General features: G+C 44.9%; 1 protein-coding gene and 1 pseudogene across 38 annotated transcripts in view; both read left to right on the top strand.

Annotated features, from left to right (window-relative positions):
• ZMYND11 (zinc finger MYND-type containing 11) overlaps positions 1-9,528 on the top strand; it is a 129,354-nt gene extending 119,826 nt beyond the window's left edge. For all 38 annotated transcript variants that reach the window (XM_089311842.1, XM_089311839.1, XM_070056008.2 and 35 more), the window contains one exon: positions 7,192-9,528. In XM_089311842.1, coding sequence (XP_089167968.1) covers positions 7,192-7,314 — 123 coding nt within the window. In that variant the 3' untranslated portion in view covers positions 7,315-9,528. The remainder of the gene's footprint in view (positions 1-7,191) is intronic.
• Positions 9,529-16,000: 6,472 nt separating this feature from the next.
• LOC100358479 (elongation factor 1-gamma pseudogene) lies at positions 16,001-17,418 on the top strand (annotated as a pseudogene).
• The last annotated feature ends 8,316 nt before the right edge of the window (positions 17,419-25,734 follow it).

The raw sequence follows: 25,734 nt of genomic DNA, 5'->3' as shown, positions 1-25,734 counted from the left end.
TTTCCCTACCCAATATGGTGTTAGCTGTGGATAGCCTTTATCATGTTGGTGTGTGATCCTTCTATACCTAATTTGAATGAATGACTGTTAAATTTTATTGAATGCGCCAGTGCCGCGGCTCAATAGGCTAATCCTCCGTCTTGCAGCGCCGGCACACCGAGTTCTAGTCCTGGTCGGGGCACCGGATTCTGTCCCGGTTGCCCCTCTTCCAGGCCAGCTCTCTGCTGTGGCCAGGGAGTGCAGTGGAGGATGGCCCAAGTGCTTGGGCCCTGCACCCCATGGGAGACCAGGAAAAGCACCTGGCTTCTGCCATCGGATCAGCGCGGTGCGCCGGCTGCAGCGCGCCAGCCGCGGCGGCCATTGGAGGGTGAACCAACGGCAAAGGAAGACCTTTCTCTCTGTCTCTCTCTCTCACTGTCCACTCTGCCTGTCAAAAAAAAAAAAAATTGTATTGAATGCTTTTTCTGCCTCTATTAAGATGACCATCTGACTTTTCTTTTTTTTTTCCTGACAGGCAGAGTTAGATAGTGAGAGAGACAGACAGAGAGAAAGGTCTTCCTTTTCCGTTGGTTCACCCCCCAGATGGCCACTATGGCCGGCATGCTGCACCGATCCAAAGCCAGGAGCCAGGTGCTTCCTCTTGGTCTCCCATGGGGTGCAGGGCCCAAGCACTTGGGCCATCCTCCACTGCACTCCCGGGCCACAGCAGAGAGCTGGACTGGAAGAGGAGCAACCGGGACAGAATCTGGTGCCCCAACCAGGACTAGAACCTGGAGTGCCGCGCCACAGGCGGAGGATTAGCCTAGTGAGCTGCAGCGCCAGCTGACCATCTGACTTTCATCTTGCATTGTTTTGGTGTGCTGTGGTATAGCTATTGATTTGTATATGCTGAACCATCCTTGGCAACTCTGAGAGAAATCCCACTTGGTCGTGGTGAATGATTTTTTTGATGTGCTCTTGGATTCAATTTGATAGTATTGTATTGAGAATTTTTGCGGGTATTTTCATCAGGGATATTTGTCTATAATTTTCTTTTTTTGATTGTGTTCTTGTCTGGTTTTGGAGTCAAGGTAATTCTGGGATTACAGAATGAGTTTGGAAGGATTTCCTGTTTTCAGTTTTTTGGAATAGTTTGAGAAAAATTGTTCTAAGTTCTTCCTCAAAAAATTTGGTGTGTTTCAGTAATAAAGCCATGTGGTCCTGGACTTCTTTATCAGCAGACTTTTTATAGCTGATTCAGTCTCTTTTCTTATTGCTTGTCTGATCAGGTTTTTTGTCTGCATAGATTGCCTTTGGTAAGTTACATGTGTCCATAAATTTATCCATTTCTTTGGGTTTTCCAGTTTGTTGGCATAAAGTTGTTCATAATAGTCCCTAATGATCCCTTGTATTTCTGTGGTATCAATCGTAATAATCTACTTTCTCATCCCTTACTTCGACTTTCTTGTTTGTTAGTCTAGCTAAATGTTTATGGATTTTGCTTATCTTTTCAAAAAACCAACTCTTGATTTCATTGACTTTCTTCATTTTCTATTTTATTTCTGCTCTGCTCGATTATTTCTTTCCTTCTGCTAACTTTGGTTTTGGTTTGTTCTTACTTTTCTAGGTCCTTGAGATGCATCATTAGGTTGTTTTTGTGGTGGTCTTTTTTTTTTTTTGATGTAGCCATTTATTGCTATAAACTTCCTTCTTAACACTGCTTTTACTGTATCCCACAAGTTTTGATTTGTTGTGTTTCCATTTTCATTGGTTTCAAGAAATTTTTAAATTTGCCTTTTGATTTCTTCAGTGACCCATCATTCATCCTAAAACATGTTGTTTTTTGTAAGTATCATAGTGAGGAGATTTCCTAACCATGGCTCTTTGGGGTCCTGTGGACCTCATGTACTTGGAAGTCTGTATCTTCAGGTGGGGTTTCCACTTAGCACTGGGGCAGGTCCAGGGATTTTGTTCATATGTGCCGGTATAGGGACAAAAACTATTAAGATCTACCTGGTGTTGTTCTATCAGCCCTGCACTATGTTCCAAGATATAGTCCTTTGCTCATTTGGTACCCTGCCCCACAGTGGATTAGATTCTTGCTACTTGCTGTCTGCTCAAGGTTGGAGGAGGATTGGTGAAGGCAGTCTCTTGGCCACCTGGGCTGAACCTGAATCTCTAGCCACTTGGCTCTATGCTGTTTTACTGATGCCTGCCTTTTTTTTTTTTTTTTTAACTTTTATTTAATGAATATAAATTTCCAAAGTACAGCTTATGGATTACAATGGCTTCCCCCCCATAACTTCCCTCCCACCCGCAACCCTCCCCTTTCCCATTCCCTCTCCCCTTCCATTCACATCAAGATTCATTTTCGATTCTCTTTATATACAGAAGATCAGTTTAGCATACATTAAGTAAAGATTTCAACAGTTTGTTCCCACACAGAAACATAAAGTGAAAAATAATAGATGATTTTTTAAATGATGATGAAACCAGATCAGACCTATTGTCATGTTTAATCCCAGTGAGTGTCAAGTTGGGAATTGATAATTTCTTTCTTTTTTTTTTTTTTTTTTACAGAAGATCAGTTTAGTATACATTAAGTAAAGATTTCAACAGTTTGCACCCCCATAGAAACACAAAGTGAAATATACTGTTTGAGTACTCGTTATAGCATTAAATCTCAATGTACAGCACATTAAGGACAGAGATCCTACCTGAGGAGTAAGTGCACAGTGACTCCTGTTGTTGACTTTACAAATTGACACTCCTGTCTATGGTGATGCCTGCCTTCTGCAAGGCTGGGAGAGCTGTAGGCCAAAATATTTATCTTTCCTATCAAGGTGCAGGTCTTGAGGCTCTGTCTGTGAGGACTGGCTGTGGAATAGGAGCCTCTGTGTGGGGTCTTAGCTGCAGTGAGACTGGCACTGCCCTTCAGGGCAGAGCCATGAGCTCACTTTCCTGTCCTCCTCCCCTGTGGTTGAAGTTTTCTTGCTGCCTGAGGCTGGGGGAGAAGCGGTGGAGGCGGTCACTTGGCTGTCCAGGCTGACACTAATCTGGGTGGCACCCAAGTCTCCCAGTTAACACAGCGAGTCCTGTGCAGTCGAGGTGCATGCCAGGCTTGTGCAGTGCTGGCAGTGATGTATGCTGAAACAAATCTCCCACCAAGGCACAAGTTTCTCCCACCTGCTGGCACTGGTCTCATGCTAGAGGCCTTTGGTCTTGTGTCTTGTGCTGTCTCACCGCTGTAGGACTGGCATTGAGCTATAAAACAAAGCCCTAAGGTCGAAGTGGTCCCTTGGCTGCCTGGCTAAGGAAGATACCAAGGTTTAGCTGAGGTTTGCTAGAGCAGGCTTAGTACTGGGTTTCAGGTCTGAGGTCTGGACTTAATTCCCTCTGCCTCCCCCAAGAGGAGGTGAGGCATCTCTCTCCATGCTGTGCTACTTGGATCTGGGAGAACGATGTCGTGGGCAACTCTCTCCTTCCTGCCTTTTTCAATGTGTATTTCGTTTTTATAGAAAAACCAGGCACTTTGTTCTCTTAGTAGGCTTCTGTAGCTCGTGTCTAGGTGACTTGGTGTGTGAATAGCTGTTCAAAAAGCTGTTGGTGTCTCAGGGTAGGAGATAATCATTGGAACACATACTCAGCTGCCATCTTGCTCTTCTTCACCAGTATTTTTTTTTAGAATCTCATTTCTGGCTGGCGCCGCAGCTCACTAGGCTAATCCTCTGCCTGCAGCACCGGCACACCGGGTTCTAGGCCCTGTTGGGGCCCCAGATTCTGTTCCGGTTGCTCCTCTTCCAGTCCAGCTCTCTGCTGTGGCCCAGGAGTGCAGTGGAGGATGGCCCAAGTGCTTGGGCCCTGCACCCATATGGGAGACCAGGAGAAGCACCTGGCTCCTGGCTTCGGATCAGCGCAGTGCACCGGCTGCAGCACATCAGCCTCAGTGGCCATTGGAGGGTGAACCAACAGTAAAGGAAGACCTTTCTCTCTGTCTGTCTCTCACTGTCCACTCTGCCTGTCAAAAAAAAAAAAAAAATCATTTCTGAAAATACACCACAGGTATGATGAAGTTCAATTCAGAGCAGTATAGGAGACGTATATAAAAACTATTCCTGAAATAAGATCTGTTGTACAATTATCATCCTTAGTTAATTCAAAAATTTTTATTTGAAGTCCTGTAATCTCTTAACCCCAGGACCCCACTACTCACTACTTGTCAGGATTACTTTGTTAAATTGAGATTATAACAGAAAAGTGCTTTTAAAAATTTGTGGAAAAATATAGAATTAAAATGTGTATTCTAATGAAAAAATTGAAATTTATGTATAGCTTTTTCATAATTGAGATTTTCCATGAACTTTTTAAAATGCCCATGTACTTTACTTCATAACATGTTTATGTACAATTTATATAATTTCTCCATCCATCCAGTTGGATGACCCTGGCTTTTACTTGAGGACTTAAAATAGTTAAAATCCAGATTGTGAAATTATAAATATAAGTATCACAATAATGCATGCATTAAAGATTTTCAGATTTCCCTGCACGTAACATTTATACATTAGATTCTTTTAGTGAAATTGATGATTTTTACTTTATAGTAATAACATCTCATTGGTTTCCAACTACACTCTTAAACCTGACTAGTATGTCATTAGGTTTTATTTGTAAATCTCATCCTCCCGCCTAGAGTAGGAGCTTCTGAATATACGAGAACCATGTACTCTTCTGACAGACTCCAAAATGCTTAGTTATTTGGTGGGGGAAAATGTTGTGCTCCTGAGTGGTCATAACTTGGTTTTGATTCTAAGAATTTCTATATAAAGTTTTATAATAACTTTTAATCCTTCATTTTATCTACCCTACATTATTTAAAGAGATTCTTTAAATACATGTAAACTTTTCATGAAAGAATTAAACATTTTAAAAATTGCAATAAAAATTTGGAAAGAAGGAAAAAGGAAACAGCATATAAATATGAAGAAAACTTGGTAGGAAAAATGGTAAGTAATGAAATAAGTGTCACTACATAGGAATTAAGGTGTTCTCAAGATATAATAGGCACAGTATGCCCAACGATCCTGTCTATAACGATTTTGTCCTCAGGTAGAGACATGTCAAGGCTAGCAAGTGGATACCAGATTTATAAGAAAATCCCTGTACATTTATTAAGAACCAAGAAAGTGGAAAGGCTCTCAGAAAGAATCATAATGCTGCATTTATCAGCATTTTATCATTTGTTAAAGGTAACATTGGTATTTTCATCCCCACTCTTTTAGATGAGGAATTTTAGCCTACAGAGTTAAGCAGTAGCTAAAAACCTGTTTGGTAGAGCTAGAACTCATTTTCTTTAGTCTCCAAATCTTAAGCTTTTTCTTCTCATCAGGTTCTTCTGTCTTACATTATTGGAAGAAAGAAAACAATGTTGGGAAAGGAAGCATGTAGATATATCAGATGCCAAAAAATTGGTACTGATTTTGAAACACAGTCATGAGAAATATCTTTTAAATATATCTACAAAGAAAAGAAGGAATGCAAAACAGATGAATGCACAAATTAATGGGACACTGAAGAAACAGGAGAAGGGATGGATGGAATTTAAAGATGAGGCAACTAAGAAAGATGGTAACAGGCTTTGTTCAAAGTCACACGAGCAGTTGGTGGCATTGGCTTTCTCCTTCAACCTGTAACAGTAATTGTACTAAAGTCGTAATGGCAGACGATCACACACAAAAAAAACACTTCAAAAGTTAATTTTAATAAATGAAGCATAAAGTATATAACTGAGAAAGAAATTAGAGTGTAGAATTTTTAGGTCCCAAATGTAAACTGGACTCCCTCAGTCCTCCCTCCTGGACTCACTGCCCATCAGATCGACATCAGTTATCAGTATGTATGTTTCTATTTATATAGCTTGCACCCAGGGGTACCTCAGAAAGTCCAAGGAAAATATGTATTATGAAAAACTAGGCCTGGATTTGAATTTTTTGCACTATCTAAATATGTTTTTTTAATTGCATTTCCACAAACTTTTTGAAGCATTCACAGATGTATACTAACCTATTGACAAGTGTTGTTTATATCCGAAACTCAGTCTCTCATCTTCCTTTCCATTGCTATTCCTTACATTGTTGTTTTACCACCCAGCTTGAACTGTTCACTGTTTTCTTCTCCTGTATCCCAGTAGTATAACCCGAGTGCTGTGTACGGGCCAGAACATTGAGTGTCAGAAGAGGGGTCTTGCCGGCGCCGCGGCTCACTGGGCTAATCCTCCGCCTTGCGGCGCCGGCACACTGGGTTCTAGTCCCAGTCGGGTCGCCGGATTCTGTCCCAGTTGCCCCTCTTCCAGGCCAGCTCTCTGCTGTGGCCCGGGAGTGCAGTGGAGGATGGCCCAAGTGCTTGGGCCCTGCACCCCATTGGAGACCAGGAGAAGCACCTGGCTCCTGCCTTTGGATCAGCGTGGTGCGCCGGCCGCGGCGGCCATTGGAGGGTGAACCAACGGCAAAGGAAGACCTTTCTCTCTGTCTCTCTCTTTCACTGTCCACTCTGCCTGTCAAATAAATAAATTAATTAATTAATTAATTAAATTAAATTAAAAAAAAGAAGAGGGGTCTTGTGCAGGGCATTTTGTGGGATGTTTAGCAGCCTCCCAGGCTTCCACCCATCAGCAGCACCTTCTCTCCCAGAGTGTGACAGTCAGAAATAGCTTCAGACTTCGCCAAATAGAGATGGATACTGAGACTTGATCACTAGATTTGAGGTCATAACAGCATATGTATTGGAGTAGTTGAAGTGAAATTCTGCAGTAGATGCATGAAATAACGGTAAGAAAACAAATAGCAAGTTGAGGTGATTCTTTCAGGGAAATTGTAGGGGAACAGAGAAAGAGAGTGGTCACTGGGAAGGAATTTGCAGACAAGAGGTTTTTTTGTTTTGTTTTGTTTTGTTTTGTTTTTTAAGAAAAAGGAAACAGTTGATGTTTGTATGTTGATGAGAATGATTCTGTAGTCATGGCAAAATAAAAAAAAAAAATGGATGTGTTATCTACTACATGTGAACTTGAGTTTCCTGACAGCCAGATAGTTTTATTAGTTTTAAGATTGAGCCAGAAAAAATCTTAACAGCACAATCTAGAGTCTGCAGTTTTAAACAGTTTCTTACTTATGCAATTCCAAGTCTTAAAAAAAAATTGCTCCTTTTTCTTCACAGTGCTACAACTGTGAAGAGGAGGCCATGTACCACTGTTGCTGGAACACGTCCTACTGCTCAATCAAGTGTCAGCAGGAGCACTGGCATGCGGAGCACAAGCGCACCTGTCGCCGGAAAAGATGAAGCTGGTCCTTCCTGGAGAGTCACCCCAATGATTACTCTTCTCAGACAGAGCGGTTTTTGTTTCCAAGAAGCCAAAATTGTTTAGAATTTGCTTCCCATTTTGCACCAGCCTTTAAACACTTTTCGTGAAGAAATTTTGCACAGTAGTTTAAATCTTTTGTTAATGCTCCTCCAGAGTTTTTCAGGGGGTAAAAGTAACATCAGTGGAGGGTATTATTTTAAATAAATTTTAATTGAGAATTTGTTGCATTTTCAGCAAATTTTAAAGCATTTTTAGGTTTTACAGAGATTTTAACCTTTAAACAAAAGATCTTTAAAAAAACAACAGGTGAATATAAGTGAGTTTAACAAAGAAACATTTCGAATAGATCTGAATGTAAGAACTACAGAACTGTTTCAGAAATAAAACATACTACCTTGACGTGACGTTTATTTCTTAACCTTGTTGAGCTGGTTTTGTTCAGCTTAATTTACTGTTCAAAGGCATTATCTATTGGTTATGCCAGTGGGTATATGATTGAATTTAGGGAACAGGGTTGACACAGCAGGGCTAGTCCTGCGTATTTTTTCTTAAATATTTCCCAATTGTGTTTTTCATTATTTCTTTTCAATATATAACTTTTATAACAAATTATTAGCTTTGATCTTGTAGTTTAAAATTGCAGGGAACTGGGGTAATCTTTTACTGAGCTGGATCTTAGAGAAAATGAATATTTAAATTTTAAAGTTTGCACATTTCATCTTTGTCCTAACATGAGTGCTTGTAATGAATAAATAACAAAAAATAAAAAGCCAAAAACTACCTTTATCCATACATGAAATTATAGATGAGGCATACAAATTTCTTTAATGCTTCCCTTCCCTTCCCAAATATCATCTAACTGCCTATTATCTGGTGTCACCTCGTGTATTATAAGTTAATACTGAAAGGACAGAAAGCACTTAAGTTTCACAGAAGCCGTTATGTTTGTGGTCATGGGTCATTCCCTCCTAGTGAGCTCCATCACTGTACACAGAGTGGAGAATAATGCATGTTAATTTTCTTGTACTAAAGATGCCGTGATTTGTAAAAAGTCTGTATCTTGCGGAATGTCTGGGTTAAGAAGCATTACCAATAGGAATGGATCGATAGTTGAATAATGATTTTTTTATACATAGATATATAAAATGCAGCCAGGAGAACTTAAATTACTTTTCTTTAAAAGTATCTCACCATTTATGTTTTGTTTTTTGTTTTTGTTTTTGTTTTTGTTTTTTTTCAAAGACTGATCTTAGACCAAGTCAAATTCCCATTTATCATTTAGGTATTTTTTGAGGTTAGAGAAATAATTTGTAAATATTTATTTAGACCTTTGATATTTATTGAAGCAATTACTCAAAATGGAAGTGAAAGAATCAGGAGAAAAGCCTTTTAAAAAGTTTTCTCCAGGTTTGTCAGGGTCACTCTAAAGAAAAATGTAACTGAACTAAGTCTTCTGTGAAATATCCATCTAATCTTGATGCTGTTGCAGATGGTGGTGACACAAGTTAATTGACAAACTACTGCCAAATGGTGCACAATATTTTGTACAAACTACCCAGTAGCCCCATTTCATACAATGTACCTAAATTATGCAGTAACTGGGCATCATTGTTCCCTCTGTGTTGCTGTGTAATTAGTCACTGTTGCCACGGTTCGTGGCACTGATAGAAATGTCATAACCAAGAACACTTAACCTTCTTTGATTATTTTTCAAGTTTTAAAACTTCGATCCACCCCTATGAGAGCAAGTTATTGTGGAAATATTTTTGGTGTAAAATCATTCCAGAGTATGTAATATTTAACTGATAGCTGCATGAAAGTGAGATTCGTGTTACTTTGGCTTTTTTGTCTCTGTTGACACGGTTGCACATTTCCAAGTTACTACAGCGTGAAAACTGTGTGTTTAAAAAAAAAAAAAAAAAACAAAATTAAAAAAAAGAGATTGTGGCCTGGTTTTGTAAAAGTTTTAGGTAAAATTACAATTGATTGTTTTAGGAATCATTAAAATTTTTCTGCAAATCATAAAGCTATATCAAGGTGTTGAGCTTAGCCACTATGCACATTGTAATTATTCATTGTGGCTGTCCAGTTCTATGATGCATTCTGGCATTTTGTAAGCTGCTCTGACTAGCAATATATAGATTCATTTAATGTGTTAACATTGGTTAATAAATGTATTTAAAAAAAAAAAAGACTGGCTGTAATAAATTGTTGATTTAGTCCAGTCCCCTGTAGGACACACAACACAGCTGTATCTAAATGTCAATCATACAGTATGAGTCATTCATTGGTGACTATATAGAACTAGTGTTTTAAACATAATTAATTGACTTAAACATTTAAATGTAATCCACTTTCACCAGTTCTCAGAAAGACTGTCATTTTAAAAGGAGAGAATGACTATTACATTATCTATTGTATATCAGCCTAAAGAACTTTACTATTCAGAACTGAACAGATTCTTAGTTGGAAATCAGTGAATTTTATCTTCTGCTCTTTTTGTTTACTTGTTGGTATGGTAGCCAGGCATTAGTATACCATTACCAGGTTTTAGCACCAGCACTTGGCACACTATCAGGTTTTCCTCATTCATGTTGAATGTATGTTACAGCTGGAATCGGATGGATTACACCTAAAGTCCAAGTTATTATAGACTTCTAAAGTTTCCAACAGTCGTAGTATATTCACCCTCATGTTGTCCTTGTTTTGCTAGGTTTAGTTTTCTAAGCAACAGTCTTACCCATCTGTATTTTAAAATCTTCCCTGAAACACCAGCTGTGATTCTAGACCTTCCTCAGAATTGTGTGAGGCGAGTCTTTAGGTGAGAAGGTAAGATACTGGTAAGTGCTTGCTGCCCACATTGGAGTGCTTTGGCTCTATACCGAGCTGTGGCCTCTAACTCCGCAGCCCCTGTGAGGCAGCAATGATGGCTCAAGTATTTGGTTCTGCCACCCACATGGGAAATCGAGATTGAGTTCTTGGGGCCCCTGGCCCCTGAACCAGTGTATGGGAACACATGGCAGCTCACTTGCTCTTGATCTCTTCTGCATCTACCTCTCAAATCATGGATTTGAAAGTTACTAGAATGGTATTCTAAAAGTGTTTTCAAATAACGTGTTTAAACTGACAAGTCAGATTCATATCTACATGAATATCACTGAAAACAGTCATTGAACCAAGTGAAATGAAGGTAGGGAGATGAGGTGTGAACAAGTCAGTGAAGTAACCGTATCACTTGTGTAATTGGAGTCAGATCAGATTGAATTAGTGAAACAAGGGAATCAGAATAAAAAGCAATTTTCCACTTTGGGGTATTAAAGAAATAGTCGTATGGGAGAGATCCTTTAACAAAGAAAGATTTTAATACAGCAAAGTGACAACCTTGATCTGGTTACTCAAGATAGGTGTAGACAGATAAATTTAGAAAGATTAAACAACTTGTACAAACCTGTTGATCGGCAAGAAGCAGAGCTGGGTCTCAAATTCAGATTTGGTTGTAGCGCCCATTTTCTTAATCTTTCTGCTGGGCCGAATACACACATAGAAAACTCCTCGATAAACGTTTGAAATTAGTGTCATCAAATTCAGTACATGTAAAATCCAGTCTGGCATCTTTCCCTTGCTTGCTCTATAGTTCACGTGATGCCAGTCAGTTCAGGGCAACGCTAAGCTCATTATTCAGACTGTGCTAACAAGCTGAGAGGAGCTTCCTTCGCCTTCGGTCTCTCAGTCATTTTCCGGCTTTTGATGTCAGGATCACCAATCGGGCTTCACTAAAACATCACTGGACCCACTTCCCAGCAGATACATTGCTAACAAGTCTTCAAGTGCTGTTCCTTTGAGAACTAATGCTTTAGTAATAGGAAAATAAATTCAATGAGCCCTTCCACAGAATATGCCCAGAACGTTCTATGGATTCCTAGAGCCCAGAATCCTCTGGACTATCTTGTTAAGTGTGTGATGCAGTAGGTCCAGTGAAGTTAAAACATGGTAGGGAAAAAATGGAGGTCTGCTACAGTAATCGAGATCAAGCCTGACAAACTTGCACGCACATCGTCTCAGGACCTAGCTAAAATGCAGACTGGCAGTGTGCGTCTGAGGTGGGTGGGGCTGGTGAGTCTCATTTCTCATAAACTTCCGGTGACAGTGCTGCTGCTCAGAGACCACACTTGAGAGGCAAGATCTGAAAGCTTGTAAAGTCACAAAACATGGAGTACTAGTGCACTAAATCATAAACAAAGCAATGCTGCTAAAAGACGAGAGGCCGGCGCCGTGGCTCACTTGGTTAATCTTCCATCTGCAGCGCCGGCATCCCATATGGGTGCCGGGTTCTAGTCCCAATTGTTCCTCTTCCAGTCCAGCTCTCTGCTGTGGCCTGGGAGGGCAGTGGAGGATGGCCCAAGTACTTGGGCCCCTGCACCCATGTGGGAGACCAGGAGGAAGCACCTGACTCCTGGCTTCAGATCGGCGCAGTGCCAGCCGTAGTGGTCATTTGGGGGGTGAACCAATGGAAGGAAGACCTTTCTCTTTCTCTCTACTGTCTCTATCTCTACTTGTCAAGTAAATTTAAAAAAATTTTTAAATATATATATAATGAAAGGCATGTAACTAAATTTTCTAATGGCCACATTAAAAAAGTAGGTGAAATGAATGTTAATAGTATAACTGCTCCATTTCAATATGTAATTCATGTAAAATTATTCCTCAGCTTTTAACAGATTATTTATTTGAAAAGAGTTACACAGAGAGACAGAGATCTTTCATCTGCCGGTTCATACCCTCAAGTAGCCAGAATTTGAGGCCTGGGCCAAGAGAAAGCCAAGAGCTAGGAGCTTCACCCTGGTCTCCCATATGGGCAGCAGGGGCCCAAACACTTGAGCCACCCTCCGCTGTTTTTCTCAGGCCATTAACAGGGAGTTGGATTGCAAGTGGAGCAGCTGGGACACGAACCAGTGCACATATGGAATGCCAGCATTGCAGGCAGCTGCTTAACTTCCTGCACTACAACGCTGGTCTGTAAAAATTCTAGTGTTGTACTACCTCTTCAAAACCCAGTACGTATTTTATGCTTTCTCCCCTTATATGGTCACACTCATTCACATGTGAGTGAAAGAGCAACCTAAAAACAAGACCCTATCAGTGTTGTACCTCCACTAGTTATTCACAAAGCAAACATAATAGCTTGCACAGTAGCTAGGAGCTGGGGGTAAAGGAGGGAGTTCTTGGCAGAATTTGAGCCACCTTGAAGGTAAGCCATAAGTCTATTTCAGTCTCATCTAGTCAAGGTGTTCTACACCAACAATTTCAATTACACAGCCCTGAAGAGGGACGCCCCCCCAAGTACCCTGATTTTAGAAGGTAATTCGAGAACCTTAGTTTAGTCCAACTCCTTAATCTTTTTTTTAAAGATTTATTTATTTATTTGAAAGAGTTACACAGAAAGAGGAGATGCAGAGAGAGAGAGAGGTCTTCTATCTACTGGTTCTCTCCCCAACTGGCTGCATCGGCTGGAGCTGCACCAATCCAAAGCCAAGAGCCAGGAGCTGCTTCTGGGTCTCCCACATGGGTGCAGAGGCCAAGGACTTGAGCCATCTTCTACTGCCTTCCCAGGCCATAGCAGAGAGCTGGATTGGAAGAAGAGCAGACAGGACTTGAACTGCCACCAACATGGAATGCCGGCACTGCAGGTGGGGGCTTTACCTTCTACACCACAGCGCTGGCCCCCTTAATCTCATACTGGAGAGAGGAACAGACCCAGAGCTGATCAAAGCCATATAGAGTGTTAACATAATGTCTCCTCTCCCACAGTCCTTTGCAGACTGCAGATGGCTTAATAAAGTTTTGCAGTGGTAGGGAGACAACCCCTACTCTCCAGGAACAAGGCCAAGTGGAACAGCCAAAGATGGGAGAAAAAATGCTAAGGAAGTTTAGCAGACAGACAAATTGTCACTCAGCTTATTCATTGAAATGAAACATAGTTAAGCTCCTACAGCATCTGTGTTGGGTGCTGAGTATAAAATAATGAGTGGGGCCGGCACTGTGGCGTGGTGGGTAAAGCTGCTGCCTGCAGTGCCTGCATCCCATATGGGCACCAGTTCAAGTCCCAGCTGCTCCACTTCCGATCCAGCTCTCTGCTACGGCCTGGGAAAGCAGTGGAAGATGGCTCAAGTCCTTGGGCCCTTGCACCCGCATGGGAGACCCTGAAGAAGCTCCTGGCTCCTGGCTTCGGATCAGCACAGCTCCAGCCATTGCAGCCAACTGGGGGAGTGAACAAGTGGATGGAAGACCTCTCTCTCTCTGCCTCTCCTCTCTCTAACTCTGCCTTTCAAGTAAATCTTTTAGATAAATCTTTAAAATAAAATAATGAGCAGAACAGACATTTCCTATCAGCATACCAATGGAAAAAACATAACTTTCTAGTTGCAAACTAGGATTGGGTGCACTGAGGGAAGAATGCAGGACTATAGGATGCAGAGAGAGCAGAAGCTCTTGGCAGGCGAAGTCGTCAGGAAAGGCTGAATCGAATCTTGAAAGCTGAGCTGGGGTGAGCCGCAGAAGAGAAAGGAACCATATATTTTGGATGATTTATTTATGTCCTTTATATTTCTATGGTGAATGTCATTTTTAAAAAAAATAAATTGCAGGGGCTGGCGCTATGGCTCAGTAGGTTAATCCTCCACCTGCAGCACAGGCATCCCATATGGGCGTCGGTTCTAGTCCCAGCTGCTCCTCTTCCAATCCAGCTCTCTGCTGTGGCCTGAGAAAGCAGTAGAAGAGGGCCCAAGTGCTTTTGCCCCTGTACTCGTGTGGGAGACCCAAAAGAAGCTCCTGGCTCTGGATCGGCACAGCTCTAGCCATTGTGGCCAGTTGGGGAGTGAACCAGCAGATGGAAGACGTCTCTCTCTCTCTCTCTCTGTACTCTTTCAAATAAATAAAATCTTTAAAAATAATAATAAAAATTTTCAGAAGTTTTAGATTTACAAAACAAAAATTGTGAAGTAGTACAAACAATCCTCATATCCCCCAAAACCAGCTTCCCCTATTATTAACGTACTTGTTTATATATGTTAAGATATAGTATGTTTGTCACAATGGACCACTCAGCTTTGCCTCCTTTTAACATCTTGTATTTATCGCAATTAATGAACCATTCACCCCTCTTTGGCTCTTCTCTTCAGCCTTGTTCCTGGAGAGTAGCAGCAATTTCTTATCACTGCAAAAAAAAATTTTTTTCCTAAACTCCCTCTATATTCCCTCACCTGACTTCCTAGCTTCTAGTAATCATTATTGTGTTCAGGATTTTTTTTTTTTTTGACAGGCAGAGTGGACAGTGAGAGAGAGAGAGACAGAGAGAAAGGTCTTCCTTTGCTGTTGGTTCACCCTCCAATGGCCGCCGCGGCCGGCGCGCTGCGGCCGGTGCACCATGCTGATCTGATGGCAGGAGCCAGGAGCCAGGTGCTTTTCCTGGTCTCCCATGCAGGTGCAGGGCCCAAGAACTTGAGCCATCCTCCACTGCACTCCCTGGCCACAGCAGAGGGCTGGCCTGGAAGAGGGGCAACCGGGACAGAATCCAGCGCCCCGACCGGGACTAGAACCCGGTGTGCCGGCGCCGCTAGGCGGAGGATTAGCCTAGTGAGCCGCGGCGCCGGCCGTGTTCAGGATTTTTTTAAGCTCCCATATATAAGGGAGAAATGCAGTATTTGTCTGTGTCTGGCTCATTTCACTTACCATGATATCCGCAAGTTCCATCCATTTTGTTGCAAATTATAGAATTCATGCTTTTTTATGGCTCAATGGTATTCCACTGTGCATTTATATCAAATTTCCTTATCCATTGATCTGATGATGAACCCCTTGGTTGGTTCCACATCTTGGCTATTGTGAACACTGCTGCCATAAAAAGGGTGGGGCAAATGTCTCGGATACAATGATTGTATGCTTTTTGAATAGATACCCAGTGGGGGGCAGTTGCTGGATCATATGGCGATTCTATTTCTAGCTTTCTAAGAAATCTCCCGACTGTTTACATAGTGGCTGTACTTATTTATATCCCCCAAAACAATGCATAACAGTTTCTCCACATCCTGGCCAGGATTTGTTACTTTCTTTTTGATAGTAGCCATTCTGACAACTAGTTTTTTAAGTTTATTACATGTGCTGGATATTAATCCTTTGTCAGAGAAATAATTTGCAAATATTTTCTCCCACTCTTTTGGATGTGGCTTCGCCCTACTGATTGCTTCCTCTGCTGTGCATAATCCCAACTTGTTTTGCTTTTAGTGCCCGTATTTTGGAGGTCTTATCCAGGAAATCACTACCTACCCCAATGTCGTAAAGTGTGCTGTCATTGCTTATAAAATTACCAGGCGGAAGTTATGGAAGAAAAGCCAAAGGCTTGGCTGGAGGGGTCTGTAGTGTTGAGCATGCAGGGAGCTAGCGCCAGACTGGACATGAATAATGCAGGCAACAGGGAGAGGGAATGAGGGCGACGGCACGAGACGCACTCGGGGATCGTGGTACACAGATAGCAGCAGACAAGGCCGGGAGGCACAAAAACGTAGACCAAGAAGTGAAGGTGGGGAGAGGAGTGTGTGTTCTTGGAAAATGGACTAGTGAAAGCAAGAAGTTAAGAGACTGAGGGAAATCATGTTTAATACTAGAAGATACAGCTTTCTCTGCGGAATCACCATGGCGGCCGGGACCCTGTACACATACCCTGAAAACTGGAGGGCCTTTAAGGCCCTCATCGCTGCTCAGTACAGCGGGGCTCAGGTCAGCGTGCTCTCCGCACCCCCCCCCCACTTCCACTTCGGCCAGACCAACCGAACCCCTGAATTTCTCCGCAAATTCCCTGCTGGCAAGGTTCCAGCTTTTGAAGGTGATGATGGATTCTGTGTGTTTGAGAGCAACGCCATTGCCTACTATGTGAGCAATGAGGAGCTGTGGGGAAGTACTCCAGAGGCGGCCGCCCAGATGGTGCAGTGGGTGAGCTTTGCCGATAGTGACATAGTGCCCCCAGCCAGCACTTGGGTGTTCCCCACCTTGGGCATCATGCATCACAACAAGCAGGCCACTGAGAATGCAAAGGAAGAGGTGAGGTGGATTCTGGGGCTGCTGGATGCTCACCTGAAGACGAGGACTTTCCTGGTGGGCGAGCGAGTGACACTGGCTGACATCACAGTTGTCTGCACCCTTTTGTGGCTCTATAAACAGGTCTTGGAACCTTCTTTCTGCCAGGCTTTTCCGAATACCAACTGCTGGTTCCTCCCCTGCATGAATCAACCCCAGTTTCGGGCTGTCTTGGGGGAGGTGAAACTGTGTGAGAAGATGGCCCAGTTTGATGCTAAAAAGTTTGCAGAGAGCCAGCCTAAAAAGGACACTCCACGGAAAGAGAAAGGCTCACGGGAGGAGAAGCAGAAGCCCCAGGCTGAGCAGAAAGAGGAGAAAAAGGCAGCTGCCCCAGCTCCTGAGGAAGAGATGGACGAATGCGAGCAGGCACTGGCTGCTGAGCCCAAGGCAAAGGACCCCTTTGCCCACCTGCCCAAAAGTACCTTTGTGTTGGATGAGTTTAAGTGCAAGTACTCCAATGAGGACACTCTCTCTGTGGTGCTGCCATATTTTTGGGAGCACTTTGACAAGGATGGCTGGTCTTTGTGGTATGCTGAGTACTGAAGAGCTCACGCAGACTTTCATGAGTTGCAACCTCATCACTGGAATGTTCCAGCGGTTGGGTAAGCTGAGGAAGAATGCCTTTGCCAGTGTCATCCTCTTTGGAACCAACAATAGCAGCTCCATTTCTGGGATCTGGGTCTTCCGAGGCCAAGAGCTTGCCTTTCCGCTGAGTCCAGATTGGCAGGTGGACTACGAGTCGTATATGTGGAGGAAACTGGATCCAAGCAGCGAGGAAACCCAGACGCTGGTTCGAGAGTACTTTACCTGGGAGGGGGCCTTTCAGCATGTAGGCAAAGCCTTCAATCAGGGCAAGGTCTTCGAGTGACTGCCTCTTGCCATCGCCTAGCTGCCTGCACCTGTCCTTCAGGGAGATGGGGGTCATTAAAGGAAACTGAACATTGAAAAAAAAATACTAGAAGATACAGATATTTGTATCTGTTTTGGGTATGGCAAGATTCGTCTCCCTAAAACGCATGCCACTATTCAAACTCTGATGTCTTCATGTTCATGGTTGATGGATTAAGGGTGGAGATTTGGTTTAATGACAGCACCTGAGAGGCGGGGCCGGTGGGATGTCATTGGGAGGGTGTGCCCTCGGAGGGTGGTACTTGCAAGAAGGTTGATTATTATTCAAGTTCGAGTTTGGCCTCTCTCTCTCTGTCTCTCTGTCTCTGTCTCTGTCTCTCTCTCTCTCTCTCTCTCTCTCTCCGGTCTCCACAGATACCAGCCTATGCTGCCACTTGATCCTGTGCTGTAATCTCCAAGCTGTGAGCTGAAATGAACTTTTTCTTTCCCAAAGATCTCAGGTATTTTAGTTAAACTAACAAAAAGTGGACTCACACAAATCCAACTAGAGGGGCCCCTGGAGAGAGAAAAATGCTGCTAGGCTTCTATAACATTGGAATTCTTTTAATTAATTAATTTTATTTGAAAGAGAGGGAGAGAGATCTTCCATCTATTGGTTCACCCCCCCCCCCCAAATAGTTGCAATGGCTGGGGCAGGGCCAGACCAAAGTCAGCAGCTTTACCTAGGTCTTCCCCTGTGGGTGTCAGGGGTCCAAAGGCCTGGGCCATTCTCCGCTGCTCTCCCAGGCACATGAGCAGGGAGCTGGATTGGAAGTGTAGCAGCCGGGACTTGAACCGGCACCCATATGGGATACTGGTGGCTTTACCCTCTGCGTCACAACACCAGCCCGTGTAGGGAGGCTTTCAGAATCCCAGAAAAGGGTCCTCCCTCAGTGACCTCTTTGGTAGGGTCAGGCCAATGTACCTCTCAGTTCATGCAGACCCAAGAGGGCTGGAGCCTGGCTCAGATCTGGTTTCTTCTCTGTCCGTGCGCACAGCTCCTGTCTGGGGCCTGAGACCCCTAGCTTGCTCTTCTTCCACTGGACTTGCTGGGTGATGTTCTCTCACTTCAGTCCTGGTGTGGGCTGAGGGGACATCTTCCTTCCACACCTGTGAGGGATGTATCTTCTTCGTCCTGGTCCCGGGGGTGGGGTGGGTACACACTCTCCCTGGAGCCCGCAGCCACTCAGCTGTGTCTGTTTTGTGGCTGTTCCTTATTCTTAGATGTCTTGGGCTGGACAGGGACAATGAGAACAATTAAGAACCTGCAAGAAAGGATGAAGGAAGGAATAGAAGAAGTATTTCCAAGCTGTAGAAATAGCCGGCGCTGTGGCACAGCATGTAAAGCTGTGGCTTGCAGAGTCAGTATGCCATATGGGTACCAGTTTGAATCCCGGCTGCTCCATTTCCGATCCAGCTTCCCACTGATGAGCCTGAGAAGGCAGTGGAAGACGGCTCAAGTCCTTGGGCCCCTGCACCCAGGTGGGAGACCCGGAAGAAGTTCCTGGCTCCTGGCTTCGGCCTGACTTAGCACCTGTTGCTGTGGCCATTTGGGGAGTGAACCAGCGGATGGAAGATCTTTCTCTCTCTGTCTCTCCTTCTCTCTCTTCACTCTGCCTTTCAAATAAATAAATAAATCTTTTTAAAAAATGAAAGAAATCACCTAAATGTCTACCAGTGCATGAATGGAGAAAGAAAATGCAGTATATACGTAAAGTGAAATCTTCTTCAGTTTCAAAAGAAGGCAGTCATGTAATAGTGACAACACGGATACACTTTAAAGATTTGGAGAAGGCAATTTAGAATTAAACTGACGTAAGACAGATGAATAGAAGGCCAGCAGATAAATGTACACAAGTTTTAATAACACAGGAGGGGCCGGCACTGTAGCTCACCTGGTTAAAGCCGCTGCCTTCAGTGCCAGCATCCCTTATGGGCGCAAGTTTGAGTCCCAGCTGCTCCACTTCCAATCCAGCTCTCTGCTATGGCCTGGGAAAGCAGTGGAAGATGGCCCAAGTCCTTGGGTCCCTGCACCCATGTGGGAGACTGGGAAGAAGCTCCTGGCTCCTGGCTTTGGATTGGCTCAGCTCTGGCCATTTCGGTCTTTTAGGGAGTAAACCAGCAGATGGAAGACCTCTCTCTCTGTCTCTACCTCTCTCTGTAACTCTTTCAAGTAAATAAAAACTAAATCTTTACACACACACACACATACACACACACACAGAGGAGCCTTCATAAGAGAATAAAACCCCAAAGAACAGGCAACATCTAAAGGCTTTTATAGTAGGACAGAGAGGCAATTGCGGAAGAGCAGCTTAAACTATTTGAGGAGACCAAAGAAAAGGCAGGTTGTTTAAAAACGAGGTCTAATCCAAGACTCGCACTGAATGGTGTTTCTTTCCCCCTCGGCGTTTTTCACGTGCGAGGTTTTCTCCTGTGTTCTCAGGGGTCCGCTGTTTGATCTTCAAGCCAAAGTGCCATATGTCGGGGTAGGCGTGGAGGCTGTCTTTCCAGGATACCAGGCTCAGTGAAGGAAATCAGCCACAGATGGGCAAATACTACAAAATCTCACTGCCGTGCGGGATCTAAAATAGTCACACTCACAGAGTCAGAGAGTAGCACTGTCACCGACTGGTGGGAGGGGAGTTGCTGATGCCCAATGAACAAGTTCTGGAGATTCCGCTGTGCTAACAACTCTGTCTTACATACGGAAAGAACTGTTACGAGGATCGGTCTCGGGGCCGGTGCTGTGGCGCTCTGGGTTAAGGCACCATCTGCTGCGCCAGCATCCCGTACAACCGCAGGTTCGTGTCCCGGCTGCTCCTCTTCCAATCCAGCTGCCTGCTAATGGCCTGGGAAAAGCAGCAGAGGGTGGCCCAAGTGCTTGGGGTCCCCTATTTGATGATAGTAGGAGATGACTTAATAACACTGACTCAAACATGAGCTGGAGAGACTTCAGATGATGCAGTTTTGTGCTGCGATGGAATTTGGAACCAGGATGAGAGACAGACTCAAACATGGACTAACATAAAAGGGTTTACTCAGGCATCACCAATTTTGCTTGAATGCACATGGAATTTCCAAAGATTTTTTAAGCTCATTTCAGCTCATTTCCTCCCCTGAAGCCACTACCTCTTATCTTGTGGTGAATAGCGAGCCAAGTGGCCACCCACTAGACAGAGTCCAGTACAATGGCCTTGGCCCACAGGGGTCTCCCAAGGCTCCTCAGAGACAGGAAGTAAATGATGTACAGCACATTTACTGTGCGAAGAAAATTATCTCCATTTTGCTACCATGAAAAGAATATTCTCAGTGCCAGAGCCGGATCCCATCAAATAGAGAACCGCCGAGACGGAGGCACCCCGGGGCCTCAGAGGCGGAGCTGCCGAGACAGCAGGCTAAGATGTGTTCTGTAGCCAGCAGCGGGCTCTGAAAACACCAGCTTGGGCTGTGACTGACAGTGTTGTGTGGCACCAGCGCTGTGGCATAGGGGTAAAGCCGCTGCCTGCAGTGCTGGCATCCCTTATGGGCACCAGTTCTAGTCCCGGCTACTCCTCTTTCGATCCAGCTCTCTGCTATGGCCTGGGAAAGCAGTGGAGGATGGCCCAAGTCCTTGGGCCCCTGCCCGGACGTGGGAGACCCAGAAGAAGCTCCTGGCTCCTGGCTTTGGATTGGTGCAGCTCCAGCCGTTGTGGTCATCTGGGGAGTGAACCAGCAGATGGAGGACCTCTCTCTCTCTCTCTCTCTGCCTCTCCTTCTCTCTGTGTGATTCTGCCTTTCAAATAAATAAATAAATCTTTTTTTTAAAGTGTTGTGTGGCCACCACAGGCCATCGTGACAAAGCCTTCCAAACCTTCTTCAGCCACTTGCATAAAATGTCCATACCCTATTTCTCACAGTCTTCCTGGACTTGAAGGTGAATGACCAGGAGGGCCATGAACTGTGGTTCTTTAGGGGTCTGTGGCTGCTTCGTCTGGGCCTGAGTCCCTGGTACTCAGGTGGGCAGTGGGTTGTTGGTGTAGAAGTCAGATCATTCAGAATATTCTAGAAGCAAGTTCAGTCTCACATTAAGTAAACAGTCTCTTTTGCTTCTCAGATTCTGTTTCCAAATCCTTGGGAACAACAACAACAAAAGAGCAAGTTGTGAGTTTCCCATCAGTGTTCTGTATAGGATGAGGAGGCCGTCTCCCATGGCAATCCAGTGGGATCCTGAGGTTGCCTGATGCCATTTCCAGTTATGTCTGTTTTTGAGCCTGAGCCACGCCCTCTCTTGGATGCTCCACTCAGTCTCTGATCCACTCCTGGAACAAAGGTGATCTTCAGAATGGGTGCTCAGATCTTTTATGAAATAAGCATTCTGGCACCATTTACTGTACATCTGTAAATGGCTCAGATTCTAGTCCCTGCCTGTGATGGAGTACAAGAGTAAGACTTCTCATAAGAAGATCCCTGGAAGATACTCTCCCAAGGCTTGGCGAGAGTACAGGCCCCGGCATGCCTCGGTCTCGGCGGTTCTCTATTTGATGGGATCTGGCTCTGGGACTTTACATGGTAGCAAATTTGAGATGCTTCTCTTTGCATTCTGTTCTCTCCCAAACATGCAATGGATGAATTACAGAGGCCCCAATCATCTTGATGTCCGGCCTATACTCCGCCCCCCCTCCCCCCTTTTTAGATTTATTTATTTATTTGAAAGTCAAATAAACACACACACACAGAGAGAGAGAGAGAGAGAGAGAGAGAGAGAAAGAGAGAGAGAGAGAGAGAGAGAGGTCTTCCATCTGATGGTTCACTTCCCAACTGGTTGCAAAAGCCGGAGCTGCACCGATCTGAAGCCAGGAGCCAGGAGCTTCTGCTGGGTCTCCCATGCCGGTGCAGGGGCCCAAGGACTTGGGCCACCTTCTGATGTTTCCCAGACCACAGCAGAGAGTTGGATTGGAAAAGGAGCATCTGGGACTCGAACCGGTGCCCATATGGGATGCCAGCACTGCAGGTGGCAGCTTTGCCCGCTACACCACAGTACCAGCCTCTGCTTTATACTTTCAATTTCTATAAATTTATCACTTTGTGAGTATTTCTAATATGCTGTTACATTTTTTTTTTGACAGGCAGAGTGGACAGTGAGAGAGAGAGAGACAGAGAGAAAGGTCTTCCTTTGCCGTTGGTTCACAAACCAATGGCCACCGCGGCTGGCACACTGCGGCCGGTGCACTGCGCTGATCCGATGGCAGGAGCCAGGTGCTTCTCCTGGTCTCCCATGGGGTGCAGGGTCCAAGCACTTGGGCCATCCTCCACTGCACTCCCAGGCCACAGCAGAGAGCTGGCCTGGAAGAGGGGCAACCGGGACAGAATCCGGCGCCCCAACCGGGACTAGAACCCGGTGTGCCAGCACCGAAAGGCAGAGGATTAGCCTAGTGAGCCGCGGCGCCGGCCAATGCTGTTATCTTGTGAATAAATTATGTGTTCACGAGCGCCATCATTTATTTCTAACTCTTTTCCCCTTTCCATCCTTTATCGCCTTTCTGTTATTTCCAGTCATTTGTCAAATCATAAGGACCTTTAAGAACAAACTACAGGTTATTATAACTAACACCTTTGACGACCAAAATCTTGGTAGCTGGAAGGATTTATCAGCATCTTCTGGATTATAAAAATGAGGTCCATCATATTTCTAGTTCTCCTATTTCCCAGCCCACCGCCTGCCACCAGAAGGGTTCTGAGCTCCTCCTTCATGGAAACATGTGGTTCTACTTGTCCTTGAAGAGGTCTACAGAAGCCCTTTGAAGAGCTCGCCGAATGCCAGGCTTTGCGGAGGGCATGCAGAGAAAATCTGCGCCATTCCCCAGTAACTCATCTAGGGGGAGCTGGACAAGCTCAGAGAGAGCTCCCACAAGCCAGTGTCACACCAAGAGCAAGCGATACAGACTGAAGTGAGATGGTCCCTCCTCCGTACCCCCAAGCAGTGGGAACCAGCTCCTCCAAAACACTGCATTCTTTCTTCCCACCTTACCATCTCACAGGTCATTCTACACCCCCATCCTCCACACCATGCTGTGTGAGCGAACTTCCTCAGGTGCTTTACCTCTGCCTTCTTGATCCTTCCTTTCCTGGTGTGTAGAAGTTATGTCCCCAGGCCGGCGCTGCGGCTCACTAGGCTAATCCTCCACCTTGCAGCGCTGGCACACCGGGTTCTAGTCCCGGTCGGGGAGCCCGATTCTGTCCCGGTTGCCCCTCTTCCAGGCCAGCTCTCTGCTGTGGCCAGGGAGTGCAGTGGAGGATGGCCCAGGTGCTTGGGCCCTGCACCCCATGGGAGACCAGGAGAAGCACCTGGCTCCTGCCATCGGATCAGCGCAGTGTGCCGGCCACAGCGCGCCAGCCGCGGTGGCCATTGGAGGGTGAACCAACGGCAAAAGGAAGACCTTTCTCTCTGTCTCTCTCTCTCACTGTCCACTCTGCCTGTCAAAAAAAAAAAAAAAAAAAGTTATGTCCCCAGATAGCTGGTACAGTTCAAAAACCAAAGTCTCGGGGCCAGCGCCATGGCACCCTAGGTTAATCCTCCACCTGTGGTGCCGGCGTACGATATGGGCGCTGGTTCTAGTCCTGGTTGCTCCTCTTCCTGTCCAGCTCTCTGCTGTGGCCTGGAGTACAGTGGAGGATGGCACAGGTGTTTGGCCCCTGCACCCGCATGGGAGACCAGGAGAAGCACCTGGCTCCTGGCTTCGGATCAGTGCAGCTCAGGCCATTGCAGCCATTTAGGGAGTGAACCAATGGAAGGAAGACCTTTCTCTCTCTCTCTCTCTCTCTCTCTCACTCTCTCTCTCTCTCTCTCTCACTGTCTGTAACTCTGTCAAATAAATTTTTTAAAAATCTTTTTAAAAAAAGTCTCTGAAGCAGTGACAAAAGCTTGCTGTCTCTTCCTATGTCCGCTGTGAACACCAGTTCAAAATGGGGTGCAACTGACCACAGTGAAGAGACCAATACAAACCGACTCTACCTGGGAAAGTTTGAGTTTCAGTTTAGCGCTAGGGAAGGAGGGAAGTTAGGAGTGGGTTTGGGGTGTGCGGAGTTGGAGCATCGCTAGGCTTCCCAAACAAGCCAGGGTGAGCTGGTCATGTCAACTATCCACAGATGCCCGCACAGAGACGAGGCCACCTTAGCATGAGAACCAATTCCAATCACCTGCTAACGTATCAGACAAGTTTTGCTCAGTTACTTTGTTTATAGAATTAACCTTAATGACTACAAAAAGAACACGAAGAGGTAGCGACAGAATTTAGAAGGCTTGAGCACCATGTGCCCGTCTCAGGGAAGCAAAGCTGCCACCAGCTGAAGCCCTTAGTCTGAAGAGAGGTAACTCAGGCCCGGCAGGGTCCCAGGCATGACCTTCTGGGATACGGTAGAAAATCAAATGTTAACGTGTCAGTCGGGACTGCAAGTCCTACTTGGAAGGCGTAGTCACAGCAGATGTGGCTGTTAGGGAATGACCCTCTTCTCCAGGAACGTCCCTCCAAAGACACAAGCTCTGCTTTTGTCCAGGCAGACAGACACCCCAATCCCAGTAAGCTGAGACGTCCCAGAGGAGTCGTAAGTCAGAGCAATACTGGACCAGCCATCCACGCGACTACTGATTATGTTGCAAGAACTCAACGTCTTGTATTAGAGGCTGTGGAGGATGTAGAATACAACATCACCATGGAAAATTCTACATTCATACACAAAAGTGCTTGAATGCGCTTGGACATGCGTGCACTCACTCGCGTGAGCCTGATCTCTTGGTTACCTTGTTTGTATCTGACCAGTCATGGCGGTGGGGGCTGCCAGCGGAGAAACTGGGGCCCGTGAGGAAGCACCCCTTCCTTGCAATATTCTGTTTACGCTGATGGAGCCAGGTGGTTCTCACACCACGTTTCACACACGCAAAGCATTGGCCCGCAGTCAGCGTGGCATAGGCCTGAGGACAGCTGAGGCTAGGGGAGTTCTAATACCAAGGCACTTAGGCTAAACCTGATGGGCCACGTGCAGACTGGAGTTCCATTGATTTTTATGTTTATAAACATTTGCCTTTTTATGGTTATTAGACTGAAGGTCGGTTAGCCTGCTTTCCAAACGACAAGACTGTAAGAATTCTCAAAGCTTGGGTGAAAGACAAAGCTTTTGCTTAGTCAAATAAAATAAAATAAAATAAAATAAAATAAAATAAAATAAAGAGAATTCGGGCTGCAATAGTCAAACAGCACGACTTCCTGCCACGCTGAGGTTTCCTGGGATAGCGCTAACACGAAGAGTTTGCACACAGGACTCATGTCTGCCATCTGTCCCAAAAAAAGAGTGACCAATAATCTGTACACTTGCAGCAAAATGTGAACAAATATATTTAGATA

Source organism: Oryctolagus cuniculus, chromosome 13 (assembly GCF_051225735.1).
Source record: "Oryctolagus cuniculus isolate XC-2025 breed Fujian yellow rabbit chromosome 13, ASM5122573v1, whole genome shotgun sequence".
In the NCBI taxonomy this organism is placed as follows: Eukaryota; Metazoa; Chordata; class Mammalia; order Lagomorpha; family Leporidae; genus Oryctolagus; species Oryctolagus cuniculus.
The sequence above is the reverse complement of the archived record's forward strand: the minus strand, read 5'-3'. Positions and strand labels throughout refer to the sequence as shown.